General features: G+C 45.7%; 1 protein-coding gene across 2 annotated transcripts in view; it reads right to left on the reverse strand.

Annotated features, from left to right (window-relative positions):
* clec16a (C-type lectin domain containing 16A) overlaps window positions 1-23,384 on the reverse strand; it is a 134,771-nt gene that overhangs the window by 67,688 nt on the left and 43,699 nt on the right. Inside the window, exons 6-10 of one of the 2 annotated variants that reach the window (XM_071390981.1) lie at window positions 23,221-23,344; window positions 22,144-22,318; window positions 21,987-22,037; window positions 18,240-18,335; window positions 8,145-8,343 (exon numbers count right to left, since the gene is read on the reverse strand). In XM_071390981.1, the coding sequence (XP_071247082.1) occupies window positions 8,145-8,343; window positions 18,240-18,335; window positions 21,987-22,037; window positions 22,144-22,318; window positions 23,221-23,344 (645 nt within the window). Of the gene's footprint in view, window positions 1-8,093; window positions 8,344-18,239; window positions 18,336-21,986; window positions 22,038-22,143; window positions 22,319-23,220; window positions 23,345-23,384 lie in introns of both variants that reach the window. The other variant, XM_071390980.1, reaches the window with a different exon arrangement.

Raw genomic sequence — 23,384 nt, forward strand, 5'->3', positions numbered from 1 at the left:
TTATTACACCAGAACACACAGCCTGTTATTACACCAGAACACACAGCCTGTTATTACACCAGAACACACAGCCTGTTATTACACCAGAACACACAGCCTGTTATTACACTAGAACACACAGCCTGTTATTACACTACAACACACAGCCTGTTATTACACCAGAACACACAGCCTGTTATTACACACAGCCTGTTATTACACCAGAACACACAGCCTGTTATTACACCAGAACACACAGCCTGTTATTACACTAGAACACACAGCCTGTTATTACACCAGAACACACAGCCTGTTATTACACCAGAACACACAGCCTGTTATTACACCAGAACACACAGCCTGTTATTACACCAGAACACACAGCCTGTTATTACACTAGAACACACAGCCTGTTATTACACTACAACACACAGCCTGTTATTACACCAGAACACACAGCCTGTTATTACACACAGCCTGTTATTACACCAGAACACACAGCCTGTTATTACACCAGAACACACAGCCTGTTATTACACCAGAACACACAGCCTGTTATTACACACAGCCTGTTATTACACCAGAACACACAGCCTGTTATTACACCAGAACACACAGCCTGTTATTACACCAGAACACACAGCCTGTTATTACACACAGCCTGTTATTACACCAGAACACACAGCCTGTTATTACACCAGAACACACAGCCTGTTATTACACACAGCCTGTTATTACACCAGAACAGACAGCCTGTTATTACACTAGAACACACAGCCTGTTATTACACCAGAACACACCGCCTGTTATTACACACAGCCTGTTATTACACCAGAACACACAGCCTGTTATTACACCAGAACACACCGCCTGTTATTACACCAGAACACACAGCCTGTTATTACACCAGAACACACAGCCTGTTATTACACTAGAACACACAGCCTGTTATTACACTAGAACACACAGCCTGTTATTACACCAGAACACACAGCCTGTTATTACACACAGCCTGTTATTACACACAGCCTGTTATTACACCAGAACACACAGCCTGTTATTACACACAGCCTGTTATTACACCAGAACAGACAGCCTGTTATTACACCAGAACACACAGCCTGTTATTACACCAGAACACACAGCCTGTTATTACACCAGAACACACAGCCTGTTATTACACCACAACACACAGCCTGTTATTACACTAGAACACACAGCCTGTTATTACACTACAACACACCGCCTGTTATTACACCAGAACACACAGCCTGTTATTACACACAGCCTGTTATTACACCAGAACACACAGCCTGTTATTACACCAGAACACACAGCCTGTTATTACACTAGAACACACAGCCTGTTATTACACCAGAACACACAGCCTGTTATTACACCAGAACACACAGCCTGTTATTACACCAGAACACACAGCCTGTTATTACACCAGAACACACAGCCTGTTATTACACTAGAACACACAGCCTGTTATTACACTACAACACACAGCCTGTTATTACACCAGAACACACAGCCTGTTATTACACACAGCCTGTTATTACACCAGAACACACAGCCTGTTATTACACCAGAACACACAGCCTGTTATTACACCAGAACACACAGCCTGTTATTACACACAGCCTGTTATTACACCAGAACACACAGCCTGTTATTACACCAGAACACACAGCCTGTTATTACACCAGAACACACAGCCTGTTATTACACACAGCCTGTTATTACACCAGAACACACAGCCTGTTATTACACCAGAACACACAGCCTGTTATTACACACAGCCTGTTATTACACCAGAACAGACAGCCTGTTATTACACTAGAACACACAGCCTGTTATTACACCAGAACACACCGCCTGTTATTACACACAGCCTGTTATTACACCAGAACACACAGCCTGTTATTACACCAGAACACACCGCCTGTTATTACACCAGAACACACCGCCTGTTATTACACCAGAACACACAGCCTGTTATTACACTAGAACACACAGCCTGTTATTACACCAGAACACACAGCCTGTTATTACACACAGCCTGTTATTACACACAGCCTGTTATTACACCAGAACACACAGCCTGTTATTACACACAGCCTGTTATTACACCAGAACAGACAGCCTGTTATTACACCAGAACACACAGCCTGTTATTACACCAGAACACACAGCCTGTTATTACACCAGAACACACAGCCTGTTATTACACCAGAACACACAGCCTGTTATTACACCAGAACACACAGCCTGTTATTACACCAGAACACACAGCCTGTTATTACACCAGAACACACAGCCTGTTATTACACTATAACACACAGCCTGTTATTACACTATAACACACAGCCTGTTATTACACCAGAACACACAGCCTGTTATTACACCAGAACACACAGCCTGTTATTACACCAGAACACACCGCCTGTTATTACACCAGAACACACAGTCTGTTATTACACCAGAACACACAGCCTGTTATTACACACAGCCTGTTATTACACCAGAACACACAGCCTGTTATTACACCAGAACACACAGCCTGTTATTACACCAGAACACACAGCCTGTTATTACACCAGAACACACAGCCTGTTATTACACCAGAACACACAGCCTGTTATTACACTAGAACACACAGCCTGTTATTACACTACAACACACAGCCTGTTATTACACCAGAACACACAGCCTGTTATTACACACAGCCTGTTATTACACCAGAACACACAGCCTGTTATTACACCAGAACACACAGCCTGTTATTACACTAGAACACACAGCCTGTTATTACACCAGAACACACAGCCTGTTATTACACCAGAACACACAGCCTGTTATTACACCAGAACACACAGCCTGTTATTACACCAGAACACACAGCCTGTTATTACACTAGAACACACAGCCTGTTATTACACTACAACACACAGCCTGGTATTACACCAGAACACACAGCCTGTTATTACACACAGCCTGTTATTACACCAGAACACACAGCCTGTTATTACACCAGAACACACAGCCTGTTATTACACCAGAACACACAGCCTGTTATTACACCAGAACACACAGCCTGTTATTACACCAGAACACACAGCCTGTTATTACACCAGAACACACAGCCTGTTATTACACACAGCCTGTTATTACACCAGAACACACAGCCTGTTATTACACCAGAACACACAGCCTGTTATTACACACAGCCTGTTATTACACCAGAACAGACAGCCTGTTATTACACTAGAACACACAGCCTGTTATTACACCAGAACACACCGCCTGTTATTACACCAGAACACACAGCCTGTTATTACACCAGAACACACCGCCTGTTATTACACCAGAACACACAGCCTGTTATTACACCAGAACACACAGCCTGTTATTACACTAGAACACACAGCCTGTTATTACACCAGAACACACAGCCTGTTATTACACACAGCCTGTTATTACACACAGCCTGTTATTACACCAGAACACACAGCCTGTTATTACACACAGCCTGTTATTACACCAGAACAGACAGCCTGTTATTACACCAGAACACACAGCCTGTTATTACACCAGAACACACAGCCTGTTATTACACCAGAACACACAGCCTGTTATTACACTACAACACACAGCCTGTTATTACACACAGCCTGTTATTACACACAGCCTGTTATTACACCAGAACACACAGCCTGTTATTACACCAGAACACACAGCCTGTTATTACACCAGAACACACAGCCTGTTATTACACCAGAACACACAGCCTGTTATTACACCAGAACACACAGCCTGTTATTACACCAGAACACACAGCCTGTTATTACACCAGAACACACAGCCTGTTATTACACCAGAACACACAGCCTGTTATTACACCAGAACACACAGCCTGTTATTACACCAGAACACACAGCCTGTTATTACACCAGAACACACAGCCTGTTATTACACCAGAACACACAGCCTGTTATTACACCAGAACACACAGCCTGTTATTACACCAGAACACACAGCCTGTTATTACACTATAACACACAGCCTGTTATTACACCAGAACACACAGCCTGTTATTACACCAGAACACACAGCCTGTTATTACACCAGAACACACAGCCTGTTATTACACCAGAACACACAGCCTGTTATTACACCAGAACACACAGCCTGTTATTACACCAGAACACACAGCCTGTTATTACACCAGAACACACCGCCTGTTATTACACCAGAACACACCGCCTGTTATTACACCAGAACACACAGCCTGTTATTACACCAGAACACACAGCCTGTTATTACACCAGAACACACAGCCTGTTATTACACTATAACACACAGCCTGTTATTACACCAGAACACACAGCCTGTTATTACACCAGAACACACAGCCTGTTATTACACCAGAACACACAGCCTGTTATTACACCAGAACACACAGCCTGTTATTACACACAGCCTGTTATTACACCAGAACACACAGCCTGTTATTACACCAGAACACACAGCCTGTTATTACACCAGAACACACAGCCTGTTATTACACCAGAACACACAGCCTGTTATTACACCAGAACACACAGCCTGTTATTACACCAGAACACACAGCCTGTTATTACACCAGAACACACAGCCTGTTATTACACCAGAACACACAGCCTGTTATTACACCAGAACACACAGCCTGTTATTACACCAGAACACACAGCCGGTTATTACACCAGAACACACAGCCTGTTATTACACCAGAACACACAGCCTGTTATTACACCAGAACACACAGCCTGTTATTACACCAGAACACACAGCCTGTTATTACACCAGAACACACAGCCTGTTATTACACCAGAACACACAGCCTGTTATTACACCAGAACACACAGCCTGTTATTACACCAGAACACACCGCCTGTTATTACACCAGAACACACAGCCTGTTATTACACCAGAACACACAGCCTGTTATTACACCAGAACACACAGCCTGTTATTACACCAGAACACACCGCCTGTTATTACACCAGAACACACAGCCTGTTATACACCAGAACACACAGCCTGTTATTACACCAGAACACACAGCCTGTTATTACACCAGAACACACAGCCTGTTATTACACTATAACACACAGCCTGTTATTACACCAGAACACACAGCCTGTTATTACACCAGAACACACAGCCTGTTATTACACCAGAACACACAGCCTGTTATTACACCAGAACACACAGCCTGTTATTACACACAGCCTGTTATTACACCAGAACACACAGCCTGTTATTACACCAGAACACACAGCCTGTTATTACACCAGAACACACAGCCTGTTATTACACCAGAACACACAGCCTGTTATACACCAGAACACACAGCCTGTTATTACACCAGAACACACAGCCTGTTATTACACCAGAACACACAGCCTGTTATTACACCAGAACACACAGCCTGTTATTACACCAGAACACACAGCCTGTTATTACACTATAACACACAGCCTGTTATTACACCAGAACACACAGCCTGTTATTACACCAGAACACACCGCCTGTTATTACACCAGAACACACAGCCTGTTATTACACCAGAACACACAGCCTGTTATTACACCAGAACACACAGCCTGTTATTACACCAGAACACACAGCCTGTTATTACACCAGAACACACAGCCTGTTATTACACCAGAACACACAGCCTGTTATTACACACAGCCTGTCATTACACTATAACACACAGCCTGTTATTACACACAGCCTGTTATTACACCAGAACACACAGCCTGTTATTACACCAGAACACACAGCCTGTTAATACACCAGAACACACAGCCTGTTATTACACCAGAACACACAGCCTGTTATTACACCAGAACACACAGCCTGTTATTACACCAGAACACACAGCCTGTTATTACACCAGAACACACAGCCTGTTATTACACCAGAACACACAGCCTGTTATTACACCAGAACACACAGCCTGTTATTACACACAGCCTGTTATTACACTAGAACACACAGCCTGTTATTACACCAGAACACAGCCTGTTATTACACCAGAACACACAGCCTGTTATTACACCAGAACACACAGCCTGTTATTACACCAGAACACACCGCCTGTTATTACACCAGAACACACCGCCTGTTATTACACCAGAACACACAGCCTGTTATTACACCAGAACACACAGCCTGTTATTACACCAGAACACACAGCCTATTACACCAGAACACACAGCCTGTTATTACACCAGAACACACAGCCTGTTATTACACCAGAACACACAGCCTGTTATTACACCAGAACACACAGCCTGTTATTACACCAGAACACACAGCCTGTTATTACACCAGAACACACAGCCTGTTATTACACCAGAACACACAGTCTGTTATTACACCAGAACACACAGCCTGTTATTACACCAGAACACACCGCCTGTTATTACACCAGAACACACAGCCTGTTATTACACCAGAACACACAGCCTGTTATTACACCAGAACACACAGCCTGTTATTACACCAGAACACACAGCCTGTTATTACACTATAACACACAGCCTGTTATTACACCAGAACACACAGCCTGTTATTACACCAGAACACACAGCCTGTTAATACACCAGAACACACAGCCTGTTATTACACCAGAACACACCGCCTGTTATTACACCAGAACACACAGCCTGTTATTACACCAGAACACACAGCCTGTTATTACACACAGCCTGTTATTACACCAGAACACACAGCCTGTTATTACACCAGAACACACAGTCTGTTAATACACCAGAACACACAGCCTGTTATTACACCAGAACACACAGCCTGTTATTACACCAGAACACACAGCCTGTTATTACACCAGAACACACAGCCTATTACACCAGAACACACAGCCTGTTATTACACCAGAACACACAGCCTGTTATTACACCAGAACACACAGCCTGTTATTACACCAGAACACACAGCCTGTTATTACACCAGAACACACAGCCTGTTATTACACCAGAACACACAGCCTGTTATTACACCAGAACACACAGTCTGTTATTACACCAGAACACACAGCCTGTTATTACACCAGAACACACCGCCTGTTATTACACCAGAACACACAGCCTGTTATTACACCAGAACACACAGCCTGTTATTACACCAGAACACACAGCCTGTTATTACACCAGAACACACAGCCTGTTATTACACTATAACACACAGCCTGTTATTACACCAGAACACACAGCCTGTTATTACACCAGAACACACAGCCTGTTATTACACCAGAACACACAGCCTGTTATTACACCAGAACACACCGCCTGTTATTACACCAGAACACACAGCCTGTTATTACACCAGAACACACAGCCTGTTATTACACACAGCCTGTTATTACACCAGAACACACAGCCTGTTATTACACCAGAACACACAGTCTGTTAATACACCAGAACACACAGCCTGTTATTACACACAGCCTGTTATTACACCAGAACACACAGCCTGTTATTACACCAGAACACACAGCCTGTTATTACACCAGAACACACCGCCTGTCATAAGGGTGGGGGGGATATGAACCATAATAATGTATGGAAAACCACCAGGAGAGATGAGAGACAGGCGGAGAGGTGAGGAGCACAGGATGAAATGGTGTAACCATGGAGACCGGGGTAGACGCAGGCGTAACCACGGGGAGACCGCGGTAGTGACAGTTGTAACCGTGAAGACTCGGGTGAGTGACACGTGTAACCGTGGAGACCGTGGTAGTGACAGTGACAGGCCTTCACAGAGTGAAGACGGGCCCTAGTCTCCAAACTGGATTTTAAGTGTTCGGATTTTAAAAAACGAAAAGTATTTATTCGATCTTTAGGAAAGACAGAAAGACAATGAAATACAGTTCTGCATTTTATATTAATTATAATTTAATCTATTTATGCATTTTTATAATTTACTTCAGAGGGTGACAGTTTGGAGAGGAAGGCCACTGCCGCACTGGCTACTGGGTAGGTAATCACAGGGTGGTGATGGGATATGTAGTTCTCCTGTCCTGTACACACACTCACACTCACCTTCCATCTCCCCACTTGTCCTGCTGCTTCCCTTATTGCTTCCCTCTGTACCTTTAGCCTTCTCCCTCTCTCTCTCGCTGTCCTCCAAGCCCTCCTCTCCTCCCCCCGGCCTCTCCTCTTCCTCTTCCTCTCCCAGGTTCTTGTAGTTGGGGCGTTTCTGGGCCCGCTTGCGCCCCCGATGGCAGGACAGCTCCAGAGACCGCTCCAGAGACTCAGGAGGCTTGGTGAACAGACGGACACCTGCACTGACCTGGAGAGACAGAGGAAGGGAGGGACGGGAGAGAGGAGGGAGGGAGGGAGGGATGGGGGAGGGAGGGAGGGATGGGGGGAGGGAAGAGAGGGATGGGGGAGGGAGGTAGGGAGGGAGATGGAGGGAGGAGAGGGGAGAGAGAGGGAGGGAGGGAGGGATGGGGAGAGAGAGGGAGGGAGGGAGGGACAGAGAGAGGAGGGAGGGAGGGATGGGGAGAGAGAGGGAGGGAGGGAGGGACAGAGAGAGGAGGGAGGGAGGGATGGGGAGAGAGAGGGAGGGAGGGACAGAGAGAGGAGGGAGGGAGGGATGGGGAGAGAGAGGGAGGGAGGGAGAGCGAGAAGAGAGAAAATGTTAAACACACAATGCTCAATAGATGAAAGACAAGTCGAGAAGCTTTAACTTTGTACAGTCTGAGTGGTGTAAGTTCCGTCTCCATTTTGTGTCGTCTGTATTTTACTTAGATATTCGTGTCATTTTTCACAGCAAAACATGTTTGTAAAGTGTATTGGAATGGTAGACTTAGTTTCTGATCAACAAGTGGCCAATCAGAGGACAGTTTCTGATCAACAACAAGTGGCCAATCAGAGGACAGGTTCTGATCAACAACAAGTGGCCAATCAGAGGACAGTATCTGATCAACAACAAGTGGCCAATCAGAGGACAGTATCTGATCAACAACAAGTGGCCAATCAGAGGACAGTATCTGATCAACAACAAGTGGCCAATCAGAGGACAGTTTCTGATCAACAACAAGTGGCCAATCAGAGGACAGTTTCTGATCAACATCAAGTGGCCAACCAGAGGACAGTATCTGATCACCAACAAGTGGCCAATCAGAGGACAGTATCTGATCAACAACAAGTGGCCAACCAGAGGACAGTATCTGATCAACAACAAGTGGCCAACCAGAGGACAGTATCTGATCAACAACAAGTGGCCAATCAGAGGACAGTTTCTGATCAACAACAAGTGGCCAATCAGAGGACAGTATCTGATCAACAACAAGTGGCCAATCAGAGGACAGGTTCTGATCAACAACAAGTGACCAATCAGAGGACAGTTTCTGATCAACAACAAGTGGCCAATCAGAGGACAGTATCTGATCAACAACAAGTGGCCAATCAGAGGACAGTATCTGATCAACAACAAGTGGCCAATCAGAGGACAGTATCTGATCACCAACAAGTGGCCAATCAGAGGACAGGTTCTGATCAACAACAAGTGGCCAACCAGAGGACAGTATCTGATCAACAACAAGTGGCCAATCAGAGGACAGTATCTGATCAACAACAAGTGGCCAATCAGAGGACAGTATCTGATCAACAACAAGTGGCCAATCAGAGGACAGTATCTGATCAACAACAAGTGACCAATCAGAGGACAGTATCTGATCAACAACAAGTGGCCAATCAGAGGACAGTATCTGATCAACAACAAGTGGCCAACCAGAGGACAGTATCTGATCAACAACAAGTGGCCAATCAGAGGACAGTATCTGATCAACAACAAGTGGCCAATCAGAGGACAGTATCTGATCAACAACAAGTGGCCAACCAGAGGACAGTATCTGATCAACAACAAGTGGCCAACCAGAGGACAGGTTCTGATCAACAACAAGTGACCAATCAGAGGACAGTATCTGATCAACAACAAGTGGCCAATCAGAGGACAGTATCTGATCAACAACAAGTGACCAATCAGAGGACAGGTTCTGATCAACAACAAGTGACCAATCAGAGGACAGTATCTGATCAACAACAAGTGACCAATCAGAGGACAGGTTCTGATCAACAACAAGTGGCCAACCAGAGGACCGTTCCAATTCATCCCAAAGAAGTTCAATAGGGTTGAGGTCAGGGCTCTGTGCAGGCCAGTCAAGTTCTTCCACACTGATCTCAACAAACTATTTCTGTATGGACTTCGCTTTGTGCACAGGATCATTGTCATGCTGAAACAGGAAAGGGCCTTTCCTCAAACTGTTGCCACTAAGTTGGAAGCACAGAATCATCTAGAATGTCATTGTATTCTGTAGCGTTAAGAATTCCCTTCACTGGAACTAAGGGGCCGAGCCCGAACTATGAAAAACAGCCCCAGACAATTGTTCCTCCTCCACCAAACTTTACAGTTGGCTCTATGCTTTGAAGCAGGTAGCGTTCTCCTGGCATCCGCCAAACCCAGATTCGTCCGTTTTAACATGACCCACCACAGGACCAGTCTTCCATTGGACTGACAGTTTTAACAGGACCCACCACAGGAACAGTCTTCCATTGGACGGACAGTTTTAACAGGACCCACCACAGGAACAGTCTTCCATTGGACTGACAGTTTTAACAGAACCCACCACAGGAACAGTCTTCCATTGGACTGACAGTTTTAACAGGACCCACCACAGGAACAGTCTTCCATTGGACTGACAGTTTTAACAGGACCCACCACAGGACCAGTCTTCCATTGGACTGACAGTTTTAACAGGACCCACCACAGGAACAGTCTTCCATTGGACTGACAGTTTTAACAGGACCCACCACAGGACCAGTCTTCCATTGGACTGACAGTTTTAACAGGACCCACCACAGGACCAGTCTTCCATTGGACTGACAGTTTTAACAGGACCCACCACAGGACCAGTCTTCCATTGGACTGACAGTTTTAACAGGACCCACCACAGGACCAGTCTTCCATTGGACTGACAGTTTTAACAGGACCCACCACAGGACCAGTCTTCCATTGGACTGACAGTTTTAACAGGACCCACCACAGGACCAGTCTTCCATTGGACTGACAGTTTTAACAGGACTCACCACAGGACCAGTCTTCCATTGGACTGACAGTTTTAACAGGACCCACCACAGAGCAGTCTTCCATTGGACTGACAGTTTTAACAGGACCCACCACAGGACCAGTCTTCCATTGGACTGACAGTTTTAACAGGACCCACCACAGGACCAGTCTTCCATTGGACTGACAGTCTTAACAGGACCCACCACAGGACCAGTCTTCCATTGGACTGACAGTCTTAACAGGACCCACCACAGGACCAGTCTTCCATTGGACTGACAGTCTTAACAGGACCCACCACAGGACCAGTTAAAACTGTTACCCGTTAAGTCAATGGAAGACAAGAATATCTAGGCCCAAGTTGAGCTGCGTGACCACGGTGTGTGACCACGGTGTGTGTGTGTGTGTGTGTGTGTGTGTGTGTGTGTGGTTGGTTCATCTTCTAATCTTCGGGCCTGTCATTTCGTCTAAGGCTGTCATCCATTAACCACAATACACCACTGCTAACAGGAAGTGATCTCAACTGCTGAGAAGATCTGTTGAGCTGGGCTGAGTTTAGAGTAAATAGGTCCTTGGTGGGTGGAGGGGGGGGGGGGGTGAGGAGGAGGTGATGGGGTGTCTGTAATAAAAATCTCCTCTAGATATCATTTTACATGAACAACGACATGTTCCCCCCCTTTTAAAAATGATCTGGATCTTCCTGGTGCAGACAACTGTCTACTTTCCATCCCATAAGGAAGTGTATGAATTAATGAATTAATTTATGTATGAATTCATGAATTAATTAATTCATGTATGAATTCATGAATTAATTTATGTATGAATGAATTCATGAATGTATGAATTGATTAATGAATTAATATATGTATGAATTAATTTATGAAGGTATGTGTGAATTAATTTACATATGGTATAAACAACCTTAATGTGATATTTCAGTTTTTTAATGTCAATACATTTGCTAAAATGTCAAGAAACCTGTTTTTTACTTTGTTATTATGGTGTATGGTGTGTAGATTGATGAGGAGTGGGGTGGTGGTGGGGGGGTGGGGGTTAAAACTAATTTAATCCATTATAGAATAAGACTGTAACGTAATAAAACGTGGAAGAAGTCAAGGGGTCTGAATACTTTCAGAATCCACCTGTAGCATCACCAACGAGACGTACAGTCACGTACACAATCAATTCTCCACTTTCAACTGCACCAGATTCTAGGTACCATGTTTTGTTGCGTTGAAGGTGCTCTCTCTCTCTGTGTGTGTGTGTGTGTGTGTGTGTGTGTGTGTGTGTGCAGCAGGTGTACAGCCAGTCTGCAGCATGCAGGTTCTGGTAAACCACTCACGTTTAGAAGAAAGACAGAAAATGGTAGCCACAGACCACACGCACGACAAAGTCACATTGCATGTTCTTCACCAGTGAGAAGAGGCCGTGCTGCTACCAAAACAAACTATGACGCAGAACTTAACACTGTGTGTGTGTGTGTGTGTGTGTGTCCGTGTGTGTGTGTGTGTGTCCGTGTGTGTGTGTTACACATACATGATGTAACTAACAGCTGAAAGTTGACCGAGAGAGTCAGAGAGAGCAAGAGACGGAGACGGAGAGAGAGGGAGAGAGACGAGAAAGAGCGAGAGATGGAGACGGAGAGAGAGGGAGAGAGACGAGAAAGAGCGAGAGATGGATACAGTTGAAGTCGGAAGTTTACGTACACTTAGGTTGGAGTCATTAAAGCTCGTTTTTCAACCACTCCACAAATTTCTTGTTAACAAACTATAGTTTTGGCAAGTCGGTTAGGACATCTACTTTGTGCATGACACAAGCCATTTTTACCAACAATTGTTTACAGACAGATATTTTTAACTTAACTTATAATTCACTGTATCACAATTCCAGTGGGTCAGAAGTTTACATGCACCAAGTTGACTGTGCCTTTAAACAGCTTGGAAAATTACAGAAAATTATGTCATGGCTTTAGAAGCATCTGACAGGCTAATTAATATCATTTGAGTTAATTGGAGGTGTACCTGTGGATGTATTTCATGGCCTACCTTCAAACTCAGTGCCTCTTTGCTTGACATCATGGGAAAATCAAAAGAAATCAGTCAAGACCTCAGAAAAAAAAATGTAGACCTCCACAAGTCTGGTTCATCCTTGGGAGCATTTTCCAAACGCCTGATGGTACCACGTTCATCTGTACAAACAATAGTACTAAAGTATAAACACCATGGGACCACGCAGCCGTCATACCGCTCAGGAAGGAGACGCGTTCTGTCTCCTAGAGATGAACGTACTTTGGTGCGAAAAGAGCAAATCAATCCTAGAACAACAGCAAAGGACTTTGTGAAGATGCTGGAGGAAACGGGTACAAAAGTATCTATATCCACAGTTAAACGAATCCTATATCGACATAACCTGAAAGGCCGCTCAGCAATGAAGAAGCCACTGCTCCAAAACTGGCATAAAAAAGCCAGACTACGGTTTGCAACTGCACATGGGGACAAAGATCGTACTTTTTGGAGAAATGTCCTCTGGTCTGAAGAAACAAAAATAGAACTGTTTGGCCATAATGACCATCGTTATGTTTGGAGGAAAAAGGGGGAGGCTTGCAAGCCGAAGAACACCATCCCAACCGTGAAGTACGGGGGTGGCAGCATCATGTTGTGGAGGTGCTTTGCTGCAGGAGGGACTGGTGCACTTCACAAAATAGATGGCATCATGAGGGGGGGAAATTATGTGGATATATTGAAGCAACATCTCAAGACATCAGTCAGGAAGTTAAAGCTTGGTCGCAAATGGGTCTTCCAAATGGACAATGACCCCAAGCATACTTCCAAAGTTGTGGAAAATGGCTTAAGGACAACAAAGTCAAGGTATTGGAGTGGCCATCACAAAGCCCTGACCTCTAACCTATAGAAAATGTGTGGGCAGAACTGAAAAAGCATGTGTGAGCAAGGAGGCCTACAAACCTGACTCAGTTACACCAGCTCTGTTGAATGTGATGAAAGAAATAAAAGCTGAAATAAATCATTCTCTCTACTATTATTCTGACATTTCACATTCTTAAAATAAACCGGTGATCCTAACTGACCTAAGACAGGGGATTTTTACTAGGATTAAATGTCAAGAATTGTGAAAAACTGAGTTTAAATGTATTTGGCTAAGGTCTATGTAAACTTCCGACTTCAACTGTATATGGTGACGTGGAAATTCAGTACTGAGGGGGACATTTCTTCAAACAATCCTCTTTATTTAATATCGATTAATTATCGATTAATAATGAAACCGTCAGCGCAAAAGTCTCGACTGACTGTTAGGCTGAGAGCCATGCCCTTTACAGACAACGCACAGTTTAGATAGCAAATACCCAGAATGCTTGTTTACACCACTCCCATATAGATACGAGGGGGCACCATAAACCACTTTGGGTTCATCCTGTCTTTATCTGCACCTGGCCTTATCTTAACCCCCCCCCCCCTCGACCCCCCCCTGACCCTAATTTCCCAGATGCCAGGATGTCTAAGGGCCATTGAGGCCTTTGTTCTACTCCTCTCTGACACAGTTACAACCACCCTACTTCCTGTTACTCCTCTCTGACACAGTTACAACCACCCCACTTCCTGTTACTGGAATGTCAGCTGTAAGGTTGAATCACCAGGTAGATCAGTTTGTTAGCTCCAGCTGTAAGGTTGAATCACCAGGTAGATCAGTTTGTTAGCTCCAGCTGTAAGGTTGAATCACCAGGTAGATCAGTTTGTTAGCTCCAGCTGTAAGGTTGAATCACCAGGTAGATCAGTTTGTTAGCTCCAGCTGTAAGGTTGAATCACCAGGTAGATCAGTTTGTTAGCTCCAGCTGTAAGGTTGAATCACCAGGTAGATCAGTTTGTTAGCTCCAGCTGTAAGGTTGAATCACCAGGTAGATCAGTTTGTTAGCTCCAGCTGTAAGGTTGAATCACCAGGTAGATCAGTTTGTTAGCTCCAGCTGTAAGGTTGAATCACCAGGTAGATCAGTTTGTTAGCTCCAGCTGTAAGGTTGAATCACCAGGTAGATCAGTTTGTTAGCTCCAGCTGTAAGGTTGAATCACCAGGTAGATCAGTTTGTTAGCTCCAGCTGTAAGGTTGAATCACCAGGTAGATCAGTTTGTTAGCTCCAGCTGTAAGGTTGAATCACCAGGTAGATCAGTTTGTTAGCTCCAGCTGTAAGGTTGAATCACCAGGTAGATCAGTTTGTTAGCTCCAGCTGTAAGGTTGAATCACCAGGTAGATCAGTTTGTTAGCTCCAGCTGTAAGGTTGAATCACCAGGTAGATCAGTTTGTTAGCTCCAGCTGTAAGGTTGAATCACCAGGTAGATCAGTTTGTTAGCTCCAGCTGTAAGGTTGAATCACCAGGTAGATCAGTTTGTTAGCTCCAGCTGTAAGGTTGAATCACCAGGTAGATCAGTTTGTTAGCTCCAGCTGTAAGGTTGAATCACCAGGTAGATCAGTTTGTTAGCTCCAGCTGTAAGGTTGAATCACCAGGTAGATCAGTTTGTTAGCTCCAGCTGTAAGGTTGAATCACCAGGTAGATCAGTTTGTTAGCTCCAGCTGTAAGGTTGAATCACCAGGTAGATCAGTTTGTTAGCTCCAGCTGTAAGGTTGAATCACCAGGTAGATCAGTTTGTTAGCTCCAGCTGTAAGGTTGAATCACCAGGTAGATCAGTTTGTTAGCTCCAGCTGTAAGGTTGAATCACCAGGTAGATCAGTTTGTTAGCTCCAGCTGTAAGGTTGAATCACCAGGTAGATCAGTTTGTTAGCTCCAGCTGTATCTGGTAAAACAATACGCCCTGATTAGCTGCAGGGTGCCAGAGTGGACACCATAAAACACGGCATTAGCAGGACAGAATGTTTTTAAGTAAATCATTGTTAAATATTCAACAACAACAACAAAAAATCTGGTAAATATGTCATTTTTCGATCACAATGGAGAGAGAGGAGAGAAAAGGAGAGAGAGAGAATGACAGATGCAATGTGTCTGAATGATAATGTCTTCATGTGGGTTGTATAACAGATGTGTCTGAATGATAATGTCTTCATGTGGGTTGTATAACAGAAGTGTCTGAATGATACTGTCTTCATGTGGGTTGAATAACAGAAGTGTCTGAATGATAATGTCTTCATGTGGGTTGAATAGTAATGTCTTCATGTGGGTTGAATAGTAATGTCTTCATGTGGGTTGAATAGTAATGTCTTCATGTGGGTTGAATAGTAATGTCTTCATGTGGGTTGAATAACAGATGAGTCTGAATGATAATGTCTTCATGTGGGTTGTATAACAGAAGTGTCTGAATGATACTGTCTTCATGTGGGTTGTATAGTAATGTCTTCATGTGGGTTGTATAACAGATGTGTCTGAATGATAATGTCTTCATGTGGGTTGAATAACAGAAGTGTCTGAATGATAATGTCTTCATGTGGGTTGTATAACAGAAGTGTCTGAATGATAATGTCTTCATGTGGGTTGTATAACAGATGAGTCTGAATGATAATGTCTTTATGTGGGTTGAATAACAGATGAGTCTGAATGATAATGTCTTCATGTGGGTTGAATAACAGATGTGTCTGAATGATAATGTCTTCATGTGGGTTGAATAACAGATGTGTCTGAATGATAATGTCTTTATGTGGGCTGTATAACAGAAGTGTCTGAATGATAATGTCTTCATGTGGGTTGTATAACAGATGTGTCTGAATACTAATGTCTTCATGTGGGTTGTATAACAGAAGTGTCTGAATGATAATGTCTTTATGTGGGTTGAATAACAGCTGTGTCTGAATGATAATGTCTTCATGTGGGTTGAATAACAGATGAGTCTGAATGATAATGTCTTCATGTGGGTTGAATAGTAATGTCTTCATGTGGATTGAATAACAGATGTCTTCATGTGGGTTGTATAACAGATGAGTCTGAATGATAATGTCTTCGTGTGGGTTGAATAACAGATGTGTCTGAATGATAATGTCTTCATGTGGGTTGAATAACAGCTGTGTCTGAATGATAATGTCTTCAACAGCACTCCACCAATCAGGCCTTTATGGTAGAGTGACCAGGCGGAAGCCACTCCTCACTAAAAGGCACATGACAGCCTGCTGGGAGTTTGACAAAAGGCACCTAAAGGACTCTGACCATGAGAAACAAGATTCCCTGGTCTGATTAAACCAACATTGAACTCTATGGCCTGAATGCCAAGCGTAACGTCTGGAGGAAACCTGGCACCATCCCTACGGTGAAGCACGGTGGTGGCAGCATCATGTTGAGGGGATGTTTTTCAGCGGCAGGGACTGGGAGACTAGTCAGGATCGAGGCCAAGACGAACGGAACAAGGTACAGAGAAATCCTTGATGAAAACCTGTCCCAAAGCACTCAGGACCTCAAACTGGGGCGAAGGTTCACCTTCCAACAGGACAACGACCCTAAGCACACAGCCAAGACAACGTAGGAGTGGCTTTGGGACAAGTCTCTGAATGTCCTTGAGTAGCCCAGCCAGAGCCCGGACTTGAACCCGATCAAACATCTCTGGAGAGACCTGAAAATAGCTTTGCAGCGATGCTCCCCATCCAACCTGACAGAGCTTGAGAGGATCTGCAGAGAAGAAATGGGAGAAACTCCCCAAATACAGGTGTGCCAAGCTTGTAGCCTCATACCCAAGAAGACTCGAGACTGTAATCGCTGCCAAAGGTGCTTCAACAAAGTACTGAGTAAAGGGTCTGAATACTTATGTTCCCCCCCCAAGTTTTTGCTTTGTCATTATGGGGTATTGTGATGTCATTATGGGGTATTGTGATGTCATTATGGGGTATTGTGATGTCATTATGGGGTATTGTGATGTCATTATGGGGTATTGTGATGTCATTATGGGGTATTGTGATGTCATTATGGGGTATTGTGATGTCATTATGGGGTATTGTGATGTCATTATGGGGTATTGTGTGTAGATTGATGAGAGGGGGGAAAAACAATTTAATACATTTTAGAAAAAGGCTGTAACGTAACAAAACATGGAAAAAGTCAAGGGGTCTGAATACTTTCCGAAGATACTGTATGTATGTGTGTGTGTGTGTGTGTGCGTGCGTGCGTGCGTACTCACCGTGTTTTTGTGTTGTGTGAAGACAGACAGGTCTCCGTTAAAGATGACTTCAGCCAGAGAGTTGACCAGCGGCTGGTAGTGGATGATGAGAAACACCTAGAGACAAACACAATAACAACGTTCATATGCAGGTTTACCACTGTATGGCCATCCCTACGGTGAAGCATGGTGGTGGCAGCATCCCTACGGTGAAGCATGGTGGTGGCAGCATCCCTACGGTGAAGCATGGTGGTGGCAGCATCCCTACGGTGAAGCATGGTGGTGGCAGCATCCCTATGGTGAAGCATGGTGGTGGCAGCATCCCTACGGTGAAGCACGGTGGTGGCAGCATCCCTATGGTGAAGAACGGTGGTGGCAGCATCCCTACGGTGAAGAACGGTGGTGGCAGCATCCCTACGGTGAAGCACGGTGGTGGCAGCATCCCTACGGTGAAGCACGGTGGTGGCAGCATCCCTACGGTGAAGCACGGTGGTGGCAGCATCCCTACGGTGAAGCACGGTGGTGGCAGCATCCCTACGGTGAAGCATGGTGGTGGCAGCATCCCTACGGTGAAGCATGGTGGTGGCAGCATCCCTACAGTGAAGCACGGTGGTGGCAGCATCCCTACGGTAAAGCACGGTGGTGGCAGCATCCCTACGGTGAGGCACGGTGGTGGCAGCATCCCTATAGTGAAGCATAGTGGTGGCAGCATCCCTATAGTGAAGCATGGTGGTGGCAGCATCCCTATAGTGAAGCATGGTGGTGGCAGCATCTCTACGGTGAAGCAGGGTGGTGGCAGCATCCCTATAGTGAAGCATGGTGGTGGCAGCATCCCTACGGTGAAGCATGGTGGTGGCAGCATCCCTACGGTGAAGCAGGGTGGTGGCAGCATCCCTACGGTGAAGCATGGTGGTGGCAGCATCCCTACGGTGAAGCATGGTGGTGGCAGCATCCCTATAGTGAAGCATGGTGGTGGCAGCATCCCTATAGTGAAGCATGGTGGTGGCAGCATCCCTATAGTGAAGCATGGTGGTGGCAGCATCCCTACAGTGAAGCATGGTGGTGGCAGCATCCCTACAGTGAAGCATGGTGGTGGCAGCATCCATACGGTGAAGCATGGTGGTGGCAGCATCCCTATAGTGAAGCATGGTGGTGGCAGCATCCCTACAGTGACGCGTGGTGGTGGCAGCATCCCTGCAGTGAAGCATGGTGGTGGCAGCATCCCTATGGTGAAACATGGTGGTGGCAGCATCCCTATAGTGAAGCATGGTGGTGGCAGCATCCCTACGGTGAAGCATGGTGGTGGCAGCATCCCTATGGTGAAGCATGGTGGTGGCAGCATCCCTATAGTGAAGCATGGTGGTGGCAGCATCCCTACGGTGAAGCATGGTGGTGGCAGCATCATGCTGTGGGTTTCAGCAGAAGGGACTGGGAGACTAGTTAGGATCGAGGGAAAGTGATGCAGTGTGATGTGATGGGGTGAGGTGTAATGTAGTGTGATGTGAAGAGGTGAGATGGGGTGAGGTGTGGTGAGGTGTGATGAATAGTGGTGAGGGTGGTGTGGTTTGGTATGATGAGGTTGTGTGTTGTGATGAGGTGTTGTGAGGTGTGATGAGGTGAGATGTGATGAGTATTGGTGAGGTGTGATGAGGTGAGGTATGATAAGGTGTGATGAGTAATGGTGAGGTGAGATGAGTAGTGGTGAGGTGTGATGAGGTGTGATGAGTAGTGGTGAGGTGTGATGTGGTGTGGTGTGATGAGGTGTGGTGTGATGAGGTGAGGTGTGATGAGGTGAGGTGTGATGCTGTGTGGTGTGATGAGTAGTGGTGAGGTGTGATGAGGTGAGGTGTGATGCGTAGTGGTGAGGTGTGATGAGGTGAGATGAGTAGTGGTGAGGTGTGATGTGGTGTGGTGTGATGAGTAGTGGTGAGGTGTGATGTGGTGTGGTGTGATGAGGTGTGGTGTGATGAGGTGAGGTGTGATGAGGTGAGGTGTGATGCTGTGTGGTGTGATGAGTAGTGGTGAGGTGTGATGAGGTGAGGTGTGATGCGTAGTGGTGAGGTGTGATGAGGTGAGATGTGATGAGTATTGGTGAGGTGTGATGTGGTGAGGTGTGATGAGGTGTGGTGTGATAAGTAGTGGTGTGATGAGGTGTGATGAGGTGAGGTGTGGTGTGATGAGGTGAGGTGTGATGAGGTGAGGTGTGGTGTGATGAGGTGAGATGAGGTGAGGTGTGATGAGGTGAGGTGTGGTGAGGTGTGATGAGGTGAGGTGAGGTGTGGTGAGGTGTGATGAGGTGTGATGCTGTGAGGTGTGATGCGTAGTGGTGAGGTGTGATGAGGTGAGATGTGATGAGTATTGGTGAGGTGTGATGTGGTGTGGTGAGGTGTGGTGTGATGAGGTGAGGTGTGATGAGGTGTGGTGTGGTGAGGTGTGATGAGGTGAGGTGTGATGAGGTGTGATGTAATGAGGTGTGGTGAGGTGTGATGAGGTGTGGTGTGATGAGGTGTGATGCTGTGAGGTGTGATGCGTAGTGGTGAGGTGTGATGAGGTGAGATGTGATGAGTATTGGTGAGGTGTGATGTGGTGTGGTGAGGTATGGTGTGATGAGGTGAGGTGTGGTGTGATGAGGTGTGATGAGGTGAGGTGTGATGAGGTGTGATGTAATGAGGTGTGGTGAGGTGTGATGAGGTGTGGTGTGATGAGGTGTGGTGTGATGAGGTGTGGTGAGGTGTGATGAGGTGTGGTGTGATGAGGTGTGATGTGATGAGGTGTGGTGAGGTGTGATGAGGTGTGGTGAGGTGTGATGAGGTGTGATGAGGTGTGGTGTGATGCGTACTGGTGAGGTGTGATGAGGTGTAATGAGGTGTGATGAGGTGAGGTGTGATGAGGTGTGATGTGGTGTGATGAGTAGTTGTGTGATGAGGTGTGATGCGGTGAGATGTGATGAGGTGAGATATGATGTGGTGTGATGAGTAGTGGTGAGGTATAATGTGATGAGGTATGATGTGATGAGGTGTGGTGAGATGAGGTGTGATGAGTATTGGTGAGGTGAGATGAGGTGTAATGAGGTGAGATGTGATGAGGTGAGGTGTGATGAGTATTGGTGAGGTGAGATGGGGTGAGGTGAGATGGGGTGTGGTGAGATGGGGTGTGATGAGGGGTGTGATGAGGTGTGGTGTGATGAGGTGAGGTGTTATGAGGTGAGGTGTTATGAGATGTGATGAGGTGTGATGAGGTGAGATGAGGTGAGATGTGATGAGGTGAGGTGTTATGAGGTGAGGTGTTATGAGGTGAGGTGTTATGAGGTGTGATGAGGTGTGGTGTGATGAGGTGAGGTGTTATGAGGTGAGGTGTTATGAGGTGTGATCAGGTGAGATGAGGTGAGGTGTGATTTAATGAGGGGTGTTATGAGGTGAGGTGTTATGAGGTGTGATGTGTCTGTAGGTACTGTACCTGTGTGTGTGTGTGTGTGTGTGTGTGTGTGTGTGTGTGTGTGTGTGTGTGTGTGTGTGTGTGTGTGTGTGTGTGTGTCTGTAGGTACTGTACCTGTGTGTGTGTGTGTGTGTGTGTGTGTGTGTGTGTGTGTGTGTGTGTGTGTGTGTGTGTGTGTGTCTGTAGGTACTGTACCTGTGTGTGTGTGTGTGTGTGTGTGTGTGTGTGTGTGTGTGTGTGTGTGTGTGTGTGTGTGTGTGTGTGTGTGTGTGTGTGTGTGTGTGTGTGTGTGTGTGTGTGTGTGTGTGTGTGTGTGTGTGTGTGTGTAGGTACCTGTGACAGCAGGTTAAGGGACACCTGAGGGTTGATCTTACGATCTTCGGACTGAAACACAGACAGACAATATGTCAGGTACACATTAGTACTGGTTACACCACACACACACACACACACACACACACACACACCGTACACACACCCCTCCACCTACCTGTTCAGGGCAGACCAGAGAGAAGACGTAGAGAGGCAGGAACAGGCGGTTGAGCAGGTGGTCCGTCAGGACATCGTTGAGGAACTCACAGTTGATGGTCAGGATATCGTTCAGGTAGTGGAGGTGGTCGAGATGCTCTGCTACCAAGTCACTCAGCTTCCCCCTGTTACGATGCCTGGAGAGGAGAGAGAGAGAGAGAGAGGTTTGTATTGTGTGTATTGATCTAGTCTGTAACAGTGTGTATTGATCTAGTCTGTAACAGCGTGTATTGACCTAGTTTGTAACTGTTATGGTTTTGTGTTTCACAACATGTATCTGAATGTATATACCTAAAGCCTGCAGTGTAAACACAACCTTCCCAAGAGGACAATATCTTCATCTGATCCCTCTGACAGGTAGAAAGTCTAAACTGACACAACACTGACACCTAGTGGACACAGTGAGAATGACCCATCTGAAGGTTAGACAGAGACCCCTAGTGGACACAGTGAGAATGACCCATCTGAAGGTTAGATAGAGACCCCTAGTGGACACAGTGAGAATGACCCATCTGAAGGTTAGATAGTGACCCCTAGTGGACACGGTGAGAATGACCCATCTGAAGGTTAGATAGAGACCCCTAGTGGACACAGTGAGAATGACCCATCTGAAGGTTAGATAGAGACCCCTAGTGGACACAGTGAGAATGACCCATCTGAAGGTTAGATAGAGACCCTGACACCTAGTGGACACAGTGAGAATGACCCATCTGAAGGTTAGATAGTGACACCTAGTGGACACAGTGAGAATGACCCATCTGAAGGTTAGATAGTGACACCTAGTGGACACAGTGAGAATGACCCATCTGAAGGTTAGATAGTGACACCTAGTGGACACAGTGAGAATGACCCATCCGACATACAGACATTCATCAACGTCCAGTCTGTTAAACACCTATCAGGCACATTCTATAGAAATGAGAAACTGTGTGTGTGTGTGTGTGTGTGTGTTACAGTGTGTGTGTGTGTGTGTTACAGTGTGTGTGTGTGTGTGTGTGTGTGTGTGTGTGTGTGTGTGTGTGTGTGTGTGTGTACTCACTCTTGGTCCGTCTGAACACACTTGTCCAGCTCGATGACGTGGGAGCCGATGAACCAGACCAGGTTACTGAAGTACGGGACCGCCGTCTTGTCTCGGATGTAGTGCAGCATGTGCTGGTTGTCCACTAGAGGGGTGAGAGGTCAAGGGATGTTACCATGGTTACA

This window comes from Salvelinus alpinus, chromosome 1, assembly GCF_045679555.1.
Source record: "Salvelinus alpinus chromosome 1, SLU_Salpinus.1, whole genome shotgun sequence".
NCBI lineage: Eukaryota > Metazoa > Chordata > Actinopteri > Salmoniformes > Salmonidae > Salvelinus > Salvelinus alpinus.